Source organism: Lissotriton helveticus, chromosome 1_1, assembly GCF_964261635.1.
Source record: "Lissotriton helveticus chromosome 1_1, aLisHel1.1, whole genome shotgun sequence".
Lineage (NCBI taxonomy): Eukaryota > Metazoa > Chordata > Amphibia > Caudata > Salamandridae > Lissotriton > Lissotriton helveticus.
The window spans coordinates 832822406-832840820 of NC_136057.1; the positions used below are offsets into that span (position 1 = coordinate 832822406).

The window sequence follows — 18415 nt, forward strand, 5'->3', positions numbered from 1 at the left end:
GCTAGGCCGTTTCCCAACAAGGTCGCGTATTTTGCCCACTGGACCTTGTCGTGTTTAAAAATGTCTGAAGGGATTCCATCTAGCCCAGGGGCTTTCCCCCCCTGCAAACTTGCTATTACGAGTTCCGCGTCCTTGGTTGAAAATAAATCACCCTTGCAAAATACCATAGGGATTGGTTCTATGGCCATTATATCCCTACTCTCAGCATACTGGGGTTTAAAATACTCGACCCACAACGCCTCATCGACATTGTTGTCGGGATTGTTGGGGGCGCCCCCTCTACCCCATTTCACAATTTTCCAGAAAAGTCTGGAATCCTTTTGCCCTGAAGCCTCGAGTAGCTCCTCCCAGTACTCCTCGTCCCACAACTTCTTAGCCTTGCGGATGCTGTCATTATAATATTTCCTAGTGGCGCTAATCGAGGCCTTGACCCTGCTTTTGAGTGCTCTACCCAACTCCAGTCTGGCTACCCTGCACTGTTTGTTGAACCAGGTCGCCATAGTGATTGGTACTTTTCTGTTAGTCTTTGATGACTTGGTAAAGTGCGGTTTTATCAAGGAGAAGAATGTGTCATGTATGTCAGTTAATTGGACAGAGTCTGGTGTTACCGGATCTACTTTAGTCATGGCAGCAATAGCATTGTCTGTCTCCAATTTAATGGACTCCATAGTGGACAAATTGGCCAGGACATATGGCCATCTCACCCGTCTTGAGTCATTAGTCATAACAGGTACGCTCCCACTACCTGACACTGAGTTAGTTCGTGCGGCCCTCCACCATGAGTGGGAGACACAGAGGGGGTTATGGTCACTTTCTACTCTCCCCATAATTTCCATGTCACCCACGCCACACCATAACTCAAGACTACAGATGACATAGTCGATCCTACTTTTATTATGTCCATTGTCGAATGTACAATTGCCACCTTGGTCGCTTTTTGTCCTGCCATTAAGGGCCCTCAAACCATACTCCAGACATAACGCATTCAACAATAGAATATCTTTTGACCACCGCTTCACAGGTATGAGGTTTAGATTTGGGATGCCCCAAAGGGCATCTTCCTCCATTCCTATTGGATATGCAGTATTTTCTAAAGGCTCAAATGTCCTATTCAAATCACCAGCCAAGATTACTCTGTTTCCAAGTGACTGGGATTCGAGGGAGGCGGATAAGACCTCAAGGGTAGCAGAATTCCCAAGACTCTTGCCCCTAGCATATATGTTATAAATGTCTATCAAGCCACCCTTTCCTACAGATAGTCTTAATAGTTGTATATCCTTGCACCCTAGATCAATCATTTTTACTTTAACATTTGAGTTTTGCTTGATCCAAATTGCGAGGCCTCCCATAGGTCTACCCCTGGGGCCTCTCGTAGCTGGTATACAAAAATTTAAATAACCTGGGAAATATATTGGGTCGCAAGCCCACGTCTCTTGGAATAGGCACATTTCGAACCCGCTTACAAAATCAATCCAATACTGTGACAACAATCTAGCCCCCAGCCCCGCTACATTCCATGACGAAAATCTCTCCAGGGTATTTTCTATACAAGTCCCCTTTTCGTTAGATGCCATGGACAACAAATCATCCAGCTTCCCACAATCACAATCCTTTCCTAGAACAGTGTTTATGCAATTTGCAACTATTCCCTCCTTCATGCAAATAGTGGTTGGGATTGCTAGTTCACCCACACAGCCCGCCGGACTTACAATGATACTCCCATCACTCACATTCACTACTTCAGATGTTAAACTCATTTCATCTTCATTGTTTATCATTGTTTCAACAGGGTTACTTCCCCCAACCATTTCCCCTTCCAGATGTAATTGCTCATCTGATCTCTGTCAATATCCCCACCTCATCTGCCCCTGCCCATTCTGGGGGATAAATGCCGGTATATAATAGTTATTTGTTCTTAAAGTGGGCGCAGCAGTGGGGCCAGCCTCTACCCCAGTACAGAGACTGGATCTCAATTGCTCCCTACAACCCCCTGGGTAGATGACCGGTCTGGGATAAAAGAAAGTTAGGTCCACAACCCCAATCCCACCAATGCTAATATTCCAACCAGGTCCCGTTATCAGCCCCACAACCCTTGGATCCTGAAAGTTAATTATAATACACTCACCCCCCTGCTTTTTTAGGGTATTCCCTATCCAATCGACTCTTCTTACCCCAATTATCAGGCCATCCACTCCCCCTGGCAGGAGTCTATTGACACGAAGCCAATGCATGGCCTTATTTTTTAGCGTATCATAAGTTTCTCTTTGGCCCTCCATTAGGGGTGGAACATTAGTGAGTATGGCCACATATGGGTAGGAGTCCGGGGTGAGCTGTACTGGGGGGATCCTAGTCAGAAATTTAGTTATATGGGGTTTTGTTTGTGCTTGCTCTGGGAGAACACGACACTGTGTAAGGATGTTTTCCACTGCCACAACAGTATTAGTCCCGTTCCCGATACTAGGGGCATCCCTCGTGGGACCACCACCCATTGCTATAGGGGTCGTAGGCCCCACCTTATTCCCGTTGCCATTACTAGAAGGGATTTTATCATTTCCTGGCCATTTGGCCATAGTTTTCCCCGGTCCGGTCGGCAGAAGTGTGGCATTTTTACTAATTATGGTGGGCGGGTTTTTTACACTAACCTTGCAACCCTTGTTGGTAGTGTTATTGGGCTTGGTTTTCCCGCTATTACTAATAATTTTAGTGGACATTGAATTAGATACATTCTTACTGTTCTCCCCTTTGTTTTCCTGGACAGGAGTAACACTTACAGGCGGGGATTGTAAGTCTACCAACACGACTCCTTGGTCTTTATCAGCTATCTGTAGGTGTTTCCCAATCTCACCCATTCTATTGCCAGACTTAATTAAAGACTTAATAGAAAAAAAATTATCTAAGCTAGCTTGTTCTAGGTGGTCAAGTTGCTCAGCTAGCTTTTGCAGTCTAAGCTCTACGGGATGTAGAAGGGAACGCATTATTTTTCCCACTTCTACCAGGAAATCATGATTGGGAGATAGTGACCCCGGGAGTGCTATAAGAGTTGGATCTGGGGCTGGAACCGCCAATGTTGTAGAAGGCACCATAATTATAGGGTCCACTTCTAGTTGGGCTGCTATAGCCTCCCCCATCGGCATTGCTACGCCATTCTTTGCAGGGACATGGCTTAAGAATGGTTTGGAACCCAACTTCCTATGCTTTCTCGCAGGTTTTAGAGGTTGTGGTTTTTTAACAGTAACTCCCCATTTCCTTTTAACACCAGGCTTGGGTTTAAGCACTTCCAAATGCACACAGGGTTTTTCTGCAACTCCTTTCACTTTAGATAATTGACTGGGTACATCAGAATGCTCAACAGATAGACTAGTTACTACAGTGACTGATGAAGAAATGTCAGCTAACTCAGTATGGGAGGGTATATCAAATAGTAGGTCCTGGGTGACTGGTAGAACAATAGATGACAGAGGTGTAACCAGCGCAGGAAAGTTCAGACCTTGATTTTTTTCAGGCGGGTTTTTCAAAAGCTCAATCGAGAGCCTACGCCCAGCTCGTCTTTCCGCCAGAGCGATCTCTTTATCAATATCCTGTGGCAAGCGTTTAAAGTAGGAATCAAGAGGGCCCATGACAGCCGACTCTGCCTCTGCCATTGAAGGCAGCAGTGTAGAGGTGCTTGTTGTGCCAGCCATAGTACAAAGAGCCCCCCTTCCACCCCACCGATGAACCCACAAGTCACGAGTCAGTTAATATGTCAGTGGGTGAAACAATACCTGGGCTGTAGATGTTAATGGGGTGGCCCAGCCCGGCCTCCTCCGGCCCCGGACGGCCACAGACGGTCCCGCCCTTGTCCCGGGCTTCTCCCGGCGCGCTCCCGCTTAGCGGGAACAGTTTTCTGCCTTATGCCCTGTAACCGTTAGTAATTGGTCAGTGGACAGGGGGGCGTGGCCAGCGGGGAGAGCAGCCCAGGTGTGACTGGTTGGGCGCGCAGGGACTCCTGGACGCTGGAGTCCCTGCCTCAGAGGAGGTTAGGTGGCATCCGGGACCGGATGCCACCTAACCTCCTCTCTTTTAACTAAAAAAACATTTTATGAATACAAATGTATCATTCTAGATCTTTTTATCAAAAATGATCAATGTACTGTTTTACATTTAATCCTTTTTTTATCAAATTAAAAATGTATATGTTTTTGAAACTGCACTAGTTTGTTTGTTCTATCTATTGGTTGTTGCTTTATTATATGCCTGGGATTGTTATTTCACACATATTGCTTACCCTGTCCCAGGATAATTATCCGTATCAGGGGGTCCTTGTTTGTTTACATAGTCCCTGCCTCAGTGCGCGCTGACGGTGTTGGTGTCCTTAAGTGCAGGAGTGCACGGTCTTCTCTCCGGGTGTCAGGGTCCGCAAAAGTGCTTCAAGTGATCCGTTGAGGGTCCCAGGAGGTCGAGTGATGGTTCCGCTTTTAGCTCCGTAGGCGGGGGGCGTGGCCAGCGGGGAGAGCAGCCCAGGTGTGACTGGTTGGGCGCGCAGGGACTCCTGGACGCTGGAGTCCCTGCCTCAGTGCTCGCAGCCCCGCTAGCTCGCTCACCTGCCCCGCGCTCCTCTCAGCTCCCACAAACAGCTCCCAGAGTCAGTGTGACCAGCGCTGCGGGACCCGCGAAGCGGGTCCGGCGAGGCGCTGCCGGTGTTGGTGTCCTTAAGTGCAGGAGTGCACGGTCTTCTCTCCGGGTGTCAGGGTCTGCAAAAGTGCTTCAAGTGATCCGTTGAGGGTCATATAAATTATAACATTCGGAAGGCAATGGCACAAGGCAAGGGTTTAAGTGCGCTCTATAAATCCACAGGCAAAAGACATTTTGTTTATTTGTTAGAGGCCTTCCGCGCTAAAATCCCGGCCTCGCTACTTTATGGTACCGAACTACTTGAACTAGGGCAATGGGGTTTCTTACATACTACTGAGGGCAGACTCTTACGGTACTTAACTTCGGTTAACAATGGCTGTACTGTGGCTACCCTTAGGTTAGAATTTGGTATGCGTAGTAGCTGGGTTCAGGGCCTTGCTGGGATAGTACGATGGGTTTCATGTCTGGCAAAGGGAAAACCGGATACTCTAAGACACCTTATACAACAAGCATTTACAATGCAATGGTCTCGGCACCATTAAAGGTAGAGCTATTGGCATTGCTCTTTTTTTTTTTTTGCAGAGTTTTATATAGCGCGAACTAGACCCGAACCGAATCAGGTATCAGAGCGCTTTACATAGCACCAGTTACGTTACATGAGGACACACTTTCATTTTTTTTTAGGCACGGGGAGATTAAGTGATTTGCCCAGAATCACAGGAGGTTTTTTTTATTATTTGGTCTCCTCAGCTGGGTTAGGAAGAAATCCATTGTTACAACTGTGTAATAAGGAATCAATAGTCCTTGACCTCTGAAAACAATTGTATATTTGAGTTTCTATTGTAAATACATTGGTGTCAGATTTTCAGGGAGGTCGGTGTTTTGTTTCCTTGGAAGGAAGAAAGAAAACATGAAATCGATTGCTTTAAAGTGTTCCTGGCTATCTAGAACACATGCCTCCTTCCTGCTGAAATTGGTCATAAGAAGGAGGCAGTCAACAACCCCTGCATCTGGCAAATGGGTTAAAAATATCAGTGACTAAAAGGAGACAAAACGTTTTTTTCTTTCTATGCAACGTAGATCACATGTTAAAGCGCTGGTAACAGTGTGCGTTCTTTATTTTTATATGCAGGATTTCTTTTTTTCACTGGTTTTATGTCTGCTACTTTGCGATACGGTGATATTCTTGCATCAGAGGGGGAGGGAGGCTCAAACAAGCCTTGTGCTACGCCACATTTCTCGACCCCAGAAGCATTTAAGAAGAGTGAGACTGTTTATTTACACTGTGTTTCTCCCCCCCCCCCCCCCCCCCCCCGCCCCCCCATGCAGAGTTGCCTTGATTACTTTTCACTTCATACCAGCTTGTTTGCTCCATTAATCTCTCCGAGTGGGGGTGGTGGCGACGCCGGTCAAATTAACCAGGGCAAAGAAACGTTAAGCCAACCCCTTCCAACTGTATGGTGAAATCGTGTTTTTAACCTCAATGTATGTTTTTTTCTTTATTTGTAACGTTCCTTTTCTGAAGTTCGTTCTGTAACGAACATCTACTGCGGGATTATAACAATATTAAAACTACACTTAATCATGTCACAAGAAAAACGTATACCTTTTATTTCAGCTTACGAAACGTGGTTGAATGATTTCGCGTGAAGTCATACAATCAAAGGTGAAAAAGTGTCCACGTTAGAGAAAAAAAAATGAACAAAGTAAAAATGTATTTACCGTTTCGTTTGCATATGTGTAACTACTGAGGGTTTTTAGTTTACATGTAACTCAAATTCGGTGAAACTGGGAAAGTAACCTCGGTGGGATAAAGAACATCAGCCCTGCCAGATTAAGGCAAACATGCATCATTAAAAATTAGACGAATCTGCGTTGAGTCACTAAACAACCGGGAAGGGTTAGTACATACCCAAGCTCATATAGCCAATGCAAACAACTACGACAGAGATAAACCTGGCTTGATGCATCTGGGGATACTTAAGAACAATCTGCCACCGCAAAAATAAAAGTCCGAGTATGGCCTATGAAACAACGCAAGCATAGAGAAATACTGCTTTATCTGAAAACGAAGTGGGGCAAAACCGGTGATATTTTGGAAAAGTGCAAAACAGATCGGCGTACCTTCGCGTATCACAGTCTAAATGTGCAATTCGACGAAATTAACATTATAAAGAAGAAAATGAGGTGTGGGGGTGGGGGGGGGGGAGAATCACTCACTCCAAAAATCATACCAAATTACAATAGTGGATAACATCATAAAATTCCATCCCTACCGTTTGGAAACTGGTTAGCTCAGTCTAACCCTGCAATTATTAAAACACTCAGAGTGTACTGGGGGAAATAAATCACTCCTGTATTAAAACAATAAACTCGTAGGTACATTTTGACTCTCGCACACAATCGGTAAAAACGTGGGATAAAAGTTCAGCTAGCAGTTTCCAACTACCTCTTAAAAAAGTAAATCAATAAAAAAGGAAGGTTAAAAAAGAAAGCTACCTACTTTAGAGTCACTGGGGAACTTTTTGCAGAAGCATCCAGCGGATTTACTGGCTACAAATATTCTGTGGAGCGCACTCTTCGAAAATCTTGACCGCTTAGGACAGGCAGGTACAAACTGAGACCTGCCTATGCAAAGTTTCACCGTCCCAAACTGACACCTGTAGCTTTGCTAAATTAAAGTAATGGACTCGGAAAATAAGCAACATTAGTATTTTGAATACAAAAAATATATAACGAGTTCACTTCCATGTTGGGGACGAAGCGTCCAGACTGCTGGTTCTACTCCTTTTATATTGTCGACTTTTTTGGGCACATTGAATGAGAGCATAAAATAAAATGATATAGCACGATTATCAAGAAATAGCAGAGCTATTGACAACGGTTAATGATTGCTAAGAAAAAAATTCAAAATGCACGTCAAGCAAGGGTAGCCCAATTGGATATGCCGGTGCTTGATAACATTTGCCACAACCCCTCTCACACACACGAACCATAACTCTCATAGTAAGAGTTGCTACAACCCATCACGAATTCATAATCAGGATTCTGCTCTCTTATCGACAGTAAAAAAAACATTTTTGAATACTTTCCAACAAAAGCATTTGTATTTAAAGTTGAAGCTAAGGAAAAGAAATGCGCGTGCCGTCATTCAACGCGTCATTCGGCGTCCCTGTCTTAGTGTTGCTTGCCTTACGAAAGGTATATTACATAAAGTAACAGCAGAACTTATAATTTCACACCTAACCCACAGGCGGCATCTGCCATCCAACTGTGCCTGGTGGCTAGATGCCGAACATGATTTACTGATTTCTACTTTATTTCATTTAGATTTCTCTGTAAATAAAAGGTACATTTAGAATTTTCCGGGTTTGTGTTGCATAGATGGCAATTTTATGGAACGGAAACTAGCAGGCTTTTTTAACATGTTTGGTAAAGTCCACTATGAGAAGCAACTACTTAATACACTTCGACTAAAGAATGGCTGCACAAATCTTAGATTGCAGAACAAGAGCATCTTTACCTTCACATTGAAGGCGTTTGGAAGTGATATTCCATATTGGTTCTGCTTACGATGGGTGACAGCCAACCAAATGTGATACAAATAAAAAAAAGAAAAAGAAAACATAAGCGCAGACATTGCTTGCGGCTTCACTAATATATAATTACAGAACACGCAGAATTCCGTCGTGATGCCGATTTCAGCAATCAGATCCTTTCCATATAGGCCATATTGCACCATTCATTAAAGGTCTAGTCCTATAGGTGTTCTCTGGCATCTTCTGAAATATATTTTTGGCATGGGTTCATTTGCGCCCGCGCTCGTCCCTTTAAAGCATGACTACAAATGCTAGAAGCATCCCCTAAAAGGTGGTGTTAGGCCCAATTTAACAAAGCATTTATAATGGCAACGATTTTGTGTAGGAGACGTATGTGATGTGCATTCTGAACATCCAAATGACGGCTGTGCTGGGAACGTGAAATGTGATGTATTTACAGACGAGATGTGTGGACAGCTATAGAGACGCAGCTAGTTCATTAAACTGAGAAGAAGATGCACGGACGAAAACGTGTAGAGTGGCCTCTCCCTCCTCTGGGCGGTTACGTGTCTGTCAGGAAGGCTGAAGCAAGTGCGAAGGCTGCGGTTTGAACGGCAGCTGCCATAATCGCTCTAAAAACCCTAGTGAGTCACCACGGTGGCTTCACCTGCAGGCAAGAAGCCTTCCTTAAGGCATCGCATGTTTAGATCCCATCACGGGCCTCGAGAAGCAAAGCAGCCCGCTTGCAGAATGTGACTAACGTGCAATTCCAATGCTGTGTGCAACGAGCACCACTCCCTTTTCTCTACAACAAACGCCCCATGTCTCGTGTGTCTGAAACAGATGAAGGAGCAAGCCCTGGCAAAGGCAACACAACAGAATACCAGGCAACAGAATACCAGTTGAGGGGTGGGGAGAGGCAGCTGCTTGGCACACAGTGCCAGAAGCAAGCAATACAATTAGGCAAAGAGCTCTCCCAACATGTTGAGATCCGCAGCACACTGCTGTTGGGACATCATTTGCATGCTGCGGTGGTTCGGACTTCATGCAACAAAAATCAATCCTTCCTGCAAAATACACTAGATTCAGTACGCACGGCGCACATAACTGGCACATAGGGCACACACAGCATCAGCAAACTTGACAGCAGCATCGTTTCCATGAAGGAAAGGTACCATTGGCACAGCTTGTCTTCGTGCTCCTCTCCCGGAGCGAAGGTGGCATCAAAACAAGCTGACGCTGTCTCTTTGCACGCAGTGTCTATTCATAGGCTACGTATAGGTTCGATGAAGCCTCACCACAATGTGTCCCTGCCTTTGTGCATGCCTTGCCCCTCCATATACTGCCCACGGGCGAGATGAGGGCATCAACATGGTCTAGGGAGGACTGTGCATGCAGGAACCCTACATCGCCTGTCAATGGGGATGGGGCATCGACACCGTGTGGGTGCACATAGGTCTCCTAAGGGAGCCATCAGTATTGCCGGGCGCTGCCGACCGGTATCCAGTACCGGCGCAGGCGGTGAGGCACGCTGTGCAGTGGCACGCAGCAAGCACTGCGTGCGAGGTCTGTGCTGTGCCCCTCCACGGTTTTTTGCAGCCAGGGTGCATGCAGTGGCACACGACGAATACGACAAACACTGGCGGCAGCCGCTATGCAAGGACCCCGGGTAGATATGCGGGGGGGGGTGTTCCCTACCTTTCAGACGAGGACGACTTCTCGGAGTTAACTGACATCAGCAGCTCACTGCTTCCGCTGGCCGTGTGGAGAATGATGGTGGAGCGCCGAGGCCGGGCCGCTCTCGGACTCGCTCTGTGTGGAGTTGTTTCATGCGCTGCTGCGGGTGCCAGGTCCGGGTTCACGGGCGCTGCGGCGCAGGAAGGCTTTCGTGCAGGATCCAGAGGCGGCGGCGGACTGGCTGCACAGTGCACATGGCTACCGGGGAGGCGGGCGCTACCACTGTACGCGGCACGGGTACGCTGTAAGCTTCTAAACGCCTGTCTGCCCACAGAAAACGAGACGGCGCGATGTGTACTCTTGGGCACACAGAGACTGCTAGGTGGAGGAGGCTGCGACTTCTTGGGGAGGCGATTGTTGTGAAATGGCCTAAAGAAAAGCGCCGCCATTTTCAGATTCGGGGCGTGTTTTTTGCGCCCTGAGAGACAGACGACGTCACAGGGCTAAAGAACGCAAAAAAATCACGCCCCCGAATCCGAAAAAGACGGTGCTTCTTTGGAGGGACGGCTCTCTCCTCCAATGGCTGGCCTCCGTTTAGGAAGCCAGCCAATGGTGGAGAGACAGGGCAGGGAGGCGGGTTCTGAAGCCCTACTAAGTAACATTAAATCTCCGGACCAGAAGCTGCTTCGCAGCTTATAGGTCCCTCGACCTAAAAAGAACTATTGGATCCCTAAAAGAGTATTCTCTAATTGTAAAAAACTTTAGAAGGGTGGTTGCTTTATTGAAATTGGATGAATCAACTCGGTTTACTCTAACTACACACCAGTTGAAGTCCACTCTAAGACTGGCTACATCGAATCTAAGTTTTGGGATGGATAAGGATACCCGTATCCTAAAGAAAGGTGTCTCTTCGGTCATTGGATCCTACTTATTTAGAAACATGCAACCTTATTCCTCTTGGAACCTTCCTCATGGTATACGGCGCTTTTGGTTCCCTTTTGAGACAGGACCTTCCTCCCTTTGGACAATTTATATCCAGATGGTATGGTTCCTCAGCAATGTGCAACCTGTGTAATAATTCGATCCAGGACATCGTTCATGTTCTTTTTGTATGCCCGGTGGTGAGACCAATTTGTTTACAATTAAGTATTTCGACTGCCAGCTCTTTAATGGATGCCATTTACAATCCCCCTAATGAAATATTTTGCTATAGTATTTTTAACTTTTTAAAATGTTTTCTAGACTTATATTAATGGATATGAAATTGTTTGTTTTTTTGCTTCTCCAACGTATTTGTATTTGAATGTAATTGTAATTTTCTCTTACGTTGTTCTTTTATGTGGATCTCATGTGAGTTCCAAAATCATAAATAAATAAAATGATTGACCGAGATGGATGGGGGAGACAGAGAGATGGATGGGGGAGACAGAGAGATGGATGGGGGAGACAGAGAGATGGATGGGGAGACAGAGAGATGGATGGGGGAGACAGAGATGGATGGGGAGACAGAGATGGATGGGAGAGATAGAGAGAGAGATGGATGGGAGAGAAGAGAGATGGATGGGAGAGATAGAGAAAGATGGATGGGAGAGAGAGATGGATGGGAGAGATAGAGAGGTGGATGGGAAAGGCAGATGGATGGAGAGAGAGATGGATGGGAGAGACAGATGGATGGGAGAGACAGATGGATGGGAGAGACAGATGGATGGGAGAGACAGAGGTAGATGGGAGAGAGATGGATGGGAGACAGAGATGGATGGGAGACAGAGATGGATGGGAGACAGAGATGGATGGGCGAGACAGATGGATGGGAGAGACAGATGGATGGGGAGAGAGGAGAGATGGATGGAAAGACAGATGGATGGGCGAGACAGGGAGATGGATGGGCGAGACAGATGGATGGGGAGAGACAGAGAGAGATGGGATGGGAAAGACAGAGATGGATTAGAGAGATGGATGGGAGAGACAGATGGATGGGAGAGACAGAGATGGATGGGAGAGACAGAGAGATGGATGGGAGAGAGATGGATGGGAGAGACGGAGATGGATGGGAGAGACAGAGAGATGGATGGGAGAGAGAGGATGGATGGAGAGAGGATGGATGGATGGGAGAGGGAGAGGATGGATGGGAGGGAGAGAGGATGGATGGATGGGAGGGAGAGGGGAGGGATGGATGAGAGAGGGGGGATGGATGAGAGAGGGGGATGGATGGATGAGAGAGGGGGGATGGATGGATGAGAGAGGGGGATGGATGGATGAGAGAGGGGGGATGGATGGATGAGAGAGGGGGATGGATGGATGAGAGAGGGGGGGGATGGATGGATGAGAGAGGGGGGGATGGATGAGAGAGGGGGCGATGGATGGATGAGAGAGGGGGGATGGATGGATGAGAGAGGGGGGATGGATGGATGGATGAGAGAGGGGGATGGATGGATGAGAGAGGGGGATGGATGGATGAGAGAGGGGGGATGGATGGATGAGAGAGGGGGATGGATGGATGAGAGGGGGGATGGATGGATGAGTGAGGGGGGATGGATGAGAGAGGGGGATGGATGGATGAGTGAGGGGGATGGATGAGAGAGGGGCATGGATGGATGAGAGGGGGGTGGATGGATGAGAGGGGGGATGGATGGATGAGAGAGTGGGATGGATGAGAGAGAGGGGGGATGGGGGGGATGGATAGATGAGAGAGGGGGATGGATGAGAGAGAGGGGGATGGATGGATGAGAGAGAGGGGGATGGAATGGATGAGAGAGAGGGGATGGGGTGGGAGAGATGGATGGGAGAGAGATGGATGGGGAGAGAGAGAGACATGGAAGGGAGAGAGAATGGATGGGGAGAGAGAGACATGGATGGGGAGGGAGGGGTGAGAGAGATGATAGCTTTATTAAAGCTACAACTGAGATCATGCACAGTAGTTTTTAAGGGAATATGCCCGTGACCTACACATGGGGACAATCGCTAAATGTTTGTGGCCATTTATTATTAGCGTTCTGGTATTGAAGACTTGGATTAAAAACAAAAGCATTGCCAAAGTTAATAGGCTGACAATCCAAACCATAACAATTGGCTTTGCCAGTGCTTGTATATGGCTGTGTAAGAACGAGTTGTTACGTTTTTCACGAAGTTCCAGGTAATGTAAATAAGAGATGTGGGGCTCTAATGCTTAATACGTGATTGTATTTTTTCCATTTATATTTTATGAGCGATGATTAACATTCCTGTCGAATGCTGCAGTTTTTTTACACTAATGGTTCAACACATAGTACATTTGAATAGTTTTCAATTGTTAATTTGTTTTGTGTGCATTGGAGAAATGTACTTCTTTATGCATCCAGCACAGCACGCACACTGGGACGAAAGCATGGATGATGACCATATATACATTGTTAGAAGTCTAATTCTTAAAGCTTTCTCCACAGTGGGCGACTAGGTCGTTGACTTTGTGCAGCGTCATAAGAACACCACTGCTGTCATTGCCAATGCTTGCCCTCTAAAAAGAAGCTCGTGCACATTCGCTCTTCAGTTTTGATCCTCCATATCTCTAGCCGCACTCCAGCATAACCGGTCTATCTTCTGGGTCCCATTATACACATAGAGCTATTTATACCATAGACTCTAAATTAGGTTTTCGAATTTCCACGATAAAATTAGGAAAATGTTCACGAGGCCACGGTTTACTTGGTCTTACTTGTTTCCAGAATACTCTACGTGCATGCTTTGTTTAACCCTTGCAGTCACTTCACAGTGCACTTTGCTACCAATTTCATGAAATGTAGTCGGACTTATTTTCCAATTGAGTAAATCGTCCAGCACGCTTTGCTGACTGCTGTTAAATACTTTTGACCGACTTTCCTATTCTTGGAATAGGCAATGCGGAGCTGTTTTCTATTTTAGCAATTTTTTTAATGTCATCCACATCCTGGACTTGACTGCCTTAATCGTTTTCCATTCCAGTTTATTCCTAGAAATCAAATCTTATTTGCAATAAGGAAGATACTTTCCTATTCTTGGAATAGGCAATGCGGAGCTGTTTTCTATTTTAGCAATTTTTTTAATGTCATCCACATCCTGGACTTGACTGCCTTAATCGTTTTCCATTCCAGTTTATTCCTAGAAATCAAATCTTATTTGCAATAAGGAAGATACATTATGTTGTGTGTTCTATTATATTTCAGCAGTTTCTAGTCATTTTCATTATGTTGTAATGGTCATCTCGTCTTTTGTTCAGGAAACCATATTTCAGTCATTTTGCTTCTCGTGAAAGCTTTTAATTACTGAGCTATTTTCACAAGTCTTCCTCACCCTTACCATTTCATTATTTTATAAATGACGACATTTCTGCATGTTTTTTTTAAATTTGTGAGTACAATGAAAGAATGAAGCTCTTCAAAGTGCTTTACACGAGAGGTTCAGTGAGTGCCTACAGATTCATCAGTGGCTGGTGGAAATGCAAAACTGCTGGCTGTGTAAAACCTTGTTCAAAGATCCATTTGAGAGTGACTGCACGCTTTTATTTTCCCAGAAATGCAGTAGCCCGGATTTTATCAACAATAAAAATGAATTTGATAAGAGGCCGCAGCAGCGGAGATCGATTCTGCACAGCCGCGATGGACGTTGTACAAGATTTGGAATTGAGGATTTATAACATCATCATTGTTCAGCAAAGTGCAGTCAATGGCCTCACCACCGGCATCAGCCCAGCACGGGTAATGATTCTACCCTGTTCTGTATTTAATCTTAAAGGCTTTATAGTTTGTAAAGAACAGAAATGCTGTCCTCAAGCAGCTGACAACTTTCATGTAAGTGTGGATAGTCAGAGAAGGGGAATGAGGAGTGGGCATTAGAGCAGTGTGGGAGATCCATGGAGTCATTTGATTGCTCCTGCACTCGCAGCAGTAGGGTAGATTCATCCCGGGTGATAGTCCAGGGCAACGCACAGGATGATGTCTGGAGCCAGGCAGCTCCTGTAGCACCTGCTGTAGAGTACACACACTTGAGGATTGTGGTGGGAGGCGATGAATAGTTTGGATGAGGTGATGTTTCACAGAGTATTTCACTTCGTTAAAGGGGTGGCAGCAGTGATCAGCCAGTTATTGCGTGTTGGAAGGGGAATGTGATCTGAATCTGGGCATGGTGAAATGCTTTTGGGAATGGGAAGGCAGTGGGATTTTGAAATTTAATGTACTGAGGGGTGTATTGATGGAGATAGCAAGAAGTGTTCAAGGTGTTGGGTGCAGTAGGTTGCCAGAACGCTGAATTTTAATATCAGAATGATCCTTTTTTTCTCAGGGCTCTATTGTATAAGGGAAGTTTCTCATCAGAAGTGAGGCAGAGGTGAGCTGTGGGAGGTTGTCTGGATAGGGTTGTTAAAATTGAGAACTTTTTCCAAGGGGTGGGAACCTTTGATGTCAAAGAAGTCGGAGTACGATTCTGCAGCAGTCACATACCCAATGAATGTCTTGATGGATTGGAGTGACACAGACTTGAACTCTGGTCACTCCAGGGATTGAGGAGAATGTGGAAGTCTAGATATGTTTTTTCATCTTGCTGTTGACATGGATGCTACTATTCAAACTATTCTTGGTTTAGGGGGTGAGATCGAGATGGGAGACTGAGTGACTTTTGTTGTTTTGAATGATAGAAAGTGGACAACCTATTTGAGTTGATTGAGCATCACATCTAGTATCGAATGGTGAAGAGATTTCTCGTTCAGCAATGCAGGTGCAAAAGGAAACATTTTGTGTTCCCTTAATTGAGGCTATAGTTGGTAATGTTTTTTGGCAGAATTGCCTCATATTTACCACGAGGCACGCAATATGAGTTAGATGGATATCGAGGTGGCTGAGCACCACAACACAATAAGTACAATTAAATTTCCCAGTTGCCAGTCTTGCCTACTGCACTCTTGATTCGCGTTTCAGAAGTCCAGCCATTCATCAAAGCAGCCATGTGAATGGAGGATAAGTTCCAAAGAGTAATCTTGTTGACTAGATCACCATGACATACAATCCACAGTTCTCCTTTCTTTAGAGTGGCAATCCTGATAAGATATTTTAAAACCTTTGTAATGAAGTGCGGCAGAAATAGTTCTAGGTGCTAGGGCATTTTCATTGGTAATACAAAGGTGGAACCCACTATAACATTTCCCTATTTAGGTATTTTATTCGACAACAAGGGGACAAGGCACCAGGCAGTACATAATAGGAACTGACTTTTTATAAAAGCTACTGCGGCCCTGACCAATTTCTCAAGGAAGATGGATAGAAAACCACATGTGGAACTCCTACAAATATATAGGACAAAATGTACCAGCATAGCAATGTATGGTGCCGGAGTGTGAGTTTACCGGGATACTGAATCTATTAAAAAATGTAGACAATGCCTTTTTCAAATATCTTTTGGCAGTTCAGGATAGTACTTCCACCTGTGTATGCCACTCAGAACTAGGATTGCCTTACATTTCAGACCTAATAATAATCCAACCGGTCCTGTTGTGGCACAGGATCTAGACTTCCCCAAAAACCATTTTTAGTTGTGATGTAGTGAATGATAGTATTACATTAGATCGGGCCATGGAGATCCCATGGCTGAATTACATAAAAAAATGTATGTATGACATTGGCCACTCTGAATATTTTAACAACCCTGGGATTTTACATTCTGTTACTAGGAAAGTACTTACTACTGAGGCAGTTAAGCCATCGGTTCAGTCGAATCAACTCATATTTACTTCTTATGGCATACAGATGTATTTAAATTACACATTAAACGAGTTCGATCAATTTGTTTGATCCCATTTCAGACTTGGTCTCTATCATCGGTTGATAACATTTCCCGAACCAAATGATAGGTCTTCTACACTAAGTATTTGCCCTTGTGATAAACCATCTCAACAAACAACTATGCATGTGGTTTTATTTTATAAATGTTATGTAATGCAAAGAAAAAGATGGATCTTACCTGTTTTATGATTGTTAGCGTTAAGACACTTCAGGCCAGCGATTCTAGTCTTGCAATTTTTAGATAATGAATGTTTCACAAAGTCGATGGTATTTTAAAAAAAAACATTGTTAACTTCAGGAAAAGAATTGCCATATGAAATTTACTGGAGAGAATAAAACGGATCTGTAAATTATCGGTGGAACAACTCATTGTATCCCTGAGTAACGTATTTTTTAAGACAAAGGGTGTATTTTATAATTATGTAATACTGTCGTTTCAAATTGTTTGCTTTTATGATTTTATTTACAAAAATCAAATAAAGCTGGCATTGATTGCTTAGATCAACATGACATACAATCCACAGTTCTCCTTTCTATAGAGTTGCAATCCTGATAAGATTTTTGACCGTAGGTGAAATGCCTGACCACATCTATATGGTATAGTTGGAAACACTGGAGTCCAAGACCTTCGGAGTGAGTTATAGGTACGTCTCTGAAACCCACAGTTCAGTGCGTGTCCCTAGTTCTGGCCAGACTAAGATGCGGAGTGTACTCACTCCTACATTTCTTAATAAGAACAACAAATACCCTCCATGAGTGAGCACTGGATAAACTATTAAGATTATGGAGTGATCGACTTTCATCTCAAATCTAGACACTGCCTGCTCTAAATGCAGGATGACTGGCAATTGCCCTTAGCAGAACAGTTGCGTTTAGGCCACTTGTATAGGGCACCATATGAATTGCATCTTTTGGTGCTTATTCAAGTCAGGACCGACCAGCTCAGTCGTACAACTGGATGAATAAGACTACACGAAAATAAAGCTCTAAAACACTCTAGAATGTTTTAAAGAATGTTTGCTGCCTGAAGCCAACAGGATAGAGTTTCCACATCATCGCTTCCTGGCTGAGGGGACAATGACTTTTCATTATGAAACCTTGAAAAGGAGCGGGACATAGGAATCATTTGTCATTTCATTGCAATGCCTTTATGGACCTCAGTGAAGAATGTTATTGTAGATTTATAGGTAGCTCCTGTGACATTAAGGAATTAAAGCGAACACCGTGTCAAACACCAGATGCACTGCGAAGCAGGGGGAGGCGAGTACTAGTGCTGGACCAGTTTGGAATTCCTGTTATAGAAGTTTCATTCCACTTGGTAAAAGGATATATCTCCACTATTTAATCTCCCATTTTTTTTTATACCCCTGTAGTCCTTTATTTAGGATCCTTGTATTCTCTCATTAGTTTGTCATGGTTTAATGCCCTGCTCCAGGAGTATTGCCCCTTATGTCATTGAAAGACATTTATTCATTGTAATTTGGTTAACTTCATTACTCAAAATGCACCTTACACAGGAAAATAGACAATGTACAGGCTAGGGAGTTGAAAGGTGCAGGTGACTTTGGGTAGGAGGGAATGCTTGTAGTTCTCAGGTTTAGGATTTAGAGTGAGAATGGGAATTCAGGTGGGCAGAGAAGAGCATAAGAAAATAGTGTTCGGCAGAATGTTCCAATTGGTTATGTATTTTAATTTGTATGGGGAGGTGGGCCAGAGAGGGAAAATCTTCTGCCCATCTGCACTGGATGACCGTGTGGGAGGTCTAATCACAAGAGGGATTGGATCCAGAGTCAGAAGTGTGAA

General features: G+C 44.8%; 1 protein-coding gene across 1 annotated transcript in view; it reads left to right on the forward strand.

Annotated features, from left to right (window-relative positions):
• PARPBP (PARP1 binding protein) overlaps positions 1-18415 on the forward strand; it is a 236194-nt gene that overhangs the window by 171651 nt on the left and 46128 nt on the right. The window contains exon 7 of the mRNA XM_078674673.1: positions 14353-14536. Within this exon, the coding sequence (XP_078530799.1) occupies positions 14353-14536 (184 nt within the window). The remainder of the gene's footprint in view (positions 1-14352; positions 14537-18415) is intronic.